The sequence below is a fragment of the Penaeus chinensis genome, chromosome 2, assembly GCF_019202785.1.
Source record: "Penaeus chinensis breed Huanghai No. 1 chromosome 2, ASM1920278v2, whole genome shotgun sequence".
In the NCBI taxonomy this organism is placed as follows: domain Eukaryota; kingdom Metazoa; phylum Arthropoda; class Malacostraca; order Decapoda; family Penaeidae; genus Penaeus; species Penaeus chinensis.
The window spans coordinates 44,550,086-44,552,585 of record NC_061820.1 but is presented as its reverse complement, the minus strand read 5'-3'; the positions used below and the strand labels follow the sequence as shown (position 1 = coordinate 44,552,585).

At 50.7% G+C, this 2,500-nt stretch overlaps 1 protein-coding gene across 4 annotated transcripts in view; it reads right to left on the bottom strand.

Annotated features, from left to right (window-relative positions):
* Positions 1 to 2,500, bottom strand: part of LOC125037081 (nascent polypeptide-associated complex subunit alpha, muscle-specific form-like) — a 44,544-nt gene that overhangs the window by 6,510 nt on the left and 35,534 nt on the right. For all 4 annotated transcript variants that reach the window (XR_007115946.1, XM_047630091.1, XM_047630071.1 and 1 more), the window contains 2 exons: positions 903 to 2,500; positions 1 to 293 (listed from right to left, as the gene is read on the bottom strand). The exon at positions 1 to 293 is cut by the window's left edge; the exon at positions 903 to 2,500 is cut by the window's right edge and continues 1,206 nt beyond it. Coding sequence is in view for 3 of the 4 variants with exons in the window: in XM_047630091.1 (XP_047486047.1) it covers positions 1 to 293; positions 903 to 2,500 (1,891 nt within the window). In the remaining variant the exon portion in view is untranslated. The remainder of the gene's footprint in view (positions 294 to 902) is intronic.

The following is a 2,500-nucleotide window of genomic DNA, read 5'->3' as shown; positions in this document are numbered from 1 at the left end:
GGCGGCTTCCTCCTTTGGATTTCCAGCGCCTGTCGTCACCGTGGATGGCGCTGAGCTTTGGGAACTACTAGCGCTGGGCGGCGTCGAGGTGTGAGGATTCGGCGTGGGTGGCGCCGCTGTGTGGGCGGGAGGCATTGGGGGGCTGGGGCGAGGGTGGGCGTGGGGGACCGGTGCGGTTCTCGGAGCCTGAGGACCGTCGCTGGAGGAGGTGAAGACGTCGTCCTCGAGAGGGTCGTCCTGCATGGCAGAGGCGGTGCTGGAGGAACGGGCGCCGCCGTTGATGCCTTCGTCGCCTGAGGGCATACGGCTGCGTTAGTTATTATACGTGAAGATATCTATCTGTCTATCTATATATCTATGTGTGTGTGTATGTGTATGTATGTTTGCATATATATATATATGTACATATGTATATATATGTATATATATGTATATTTATATATATATACATATGTATATATATATATATATATATATATATATATATATATATATATATATATGTACACACACACACACACACACATATATATATATATATATATATATATATATATATATATATATGTGTGTGTGTGTGTGTGTGTGTGTGTGTGTGTGTGTGTGTGTGTGTGTGTGTGTGTGTGTGTGTGTGTGTGTATATACAGACGCACATACATATATATATATATATATATATATATATATATATATATATACATAAACATATATATATCATCATCATCATTAGCATATATATGCACAGTATATATATATATATATATATATATATATATATATATATATATATATATATACACACGCACACACACATAATGTTAAATGGAATAAAACAATTTGATTTACTCTTCATTTCCAGCATAAGAGATGGTACCACATGAACAAAAGCCCGAATCTCTTACCGCCCGTGGACACCTTGATCAGCTGGTCCAGGATCTGCTCCGGCGAGCAAGAGTCCCAGCCCCAGTCCGCTATGGTGCTGCCCGGCATGTACCGCTTAACCATGGTTAGAAAGTCTTCTCTAAGTCTCTCCCGATGACAAGGATGTTCGGACGGCTTGGCTCCTCCTTGCCTGACGAGGTATGCTAACACCTGCTGTGGGGACCTCGACGCCTTGGGCAGCGTGGCTTCGGGAACGGACACAAGGTCATCCAATACGAATCTCAGGCGCTCAACGAAAACTTCGTCGTTATCGTGATTATCCTCCGTGGATATTTTCGCTCTCCCGTTCATCTCCAGGTTGTCGGGGGGCGCGGAGTCCCTGTTCGGAGGGGGGTTTGAGACGGATATTTGAGTGGCGGCGGGGAGCGATGCTGGTCTCATGGCCGATGTGAGGTTCGCAGAGGGACCTAATGCTCCAGGTGGAGGCTCAGAAGCTGATCTGCCCTGACTCACGTAGTAGGAGCTGTGGAGGCTATTATATTGTTCCAAAACGCGTAAATCATTGGGTAAACTTCGATGTTGAAGTCCTTCCTCCTTCTCTGGATGAGGGTCACCGTTTTCTGCTTGTCGTTTCGAAGCTGCAACTCTGTCTTGTTTCATGTCAAGGGTTTCGTCTTTATTGCCGGTTAGTTCCAATGCTGCTGCTGATTTTAGCGTGTTTTCTTTGGAGTTCTCTTGGGGCTCTGGCCGTTTGCTGTTCTGTTCCGTGGAGTCTTCTGATGTCTTCCGGAGTTCAGAATGAGCCTGTTCGATTCCTGCTTTATCTGAATCACTGTATAACCGCTTACCAGACTCGTCAGATTTTTCTGGACAGACAAAAACGTCCTTGGAGTTCTCTCGTTTCGCAGCTGCGTTGTGGTGTGCTGGAGGCGGTGCCGCTGCCTCCGTCACAGTTAAGCCTGATGGAAACTGGAGACCACCATTGCCCTGAGAAGCTTCCTGAATTTCGTCGTCGTCAGGAGTATTAATCCGTGCATATTTTTCGGCCGGAGCTCCCTTTTCAGACGCCTTGCGGTTAACGGGCGTGACCGTGGCAGGGCTTATGGGCGTTGCCGCCTGGTGCTTCTGAGGAGGCCCTGGACTAGACGGAACTGGGTTTCCTTCGCTTCCGATCTTCCTCTCCTTCTCCTGGTTGGCTGGGAGTCTCAGCGGAATGAGCTCGACGCACGGCTTCGGTTCCCTCAGTCTCTGCGGGGGAATGAACTCGCCCGCCTTGTCCTGACTGTCGGGATACCGCTTCGCCGCCCAAGCGCCTTCCTGGGGGCTGGCGTACGGCGAGCGGACGGGCTCTGGAGGCCGAGGCCGGGCTTCGGGCGACTGCTGAGGGGGAGGAGTCGCCTGCTCGTGCCACGGACCTGACTCTCGACTCATCTCGGCGCGACCGTAAGGGTGCTTGTTGTATCTGTCCACCACGCGCGGAGGCCCGTAGTGGGGATTCCCCGGATGGGCGTGGGGACTAATGGGAGCGTAAGGAGCCTCCTTCGGGGAGTGCGCTGACCCGGGGGGCGGCGTGTACATCTCGTAGGGGTGAGGCCGCTCTAGCTTGGGTCGCGGAGGC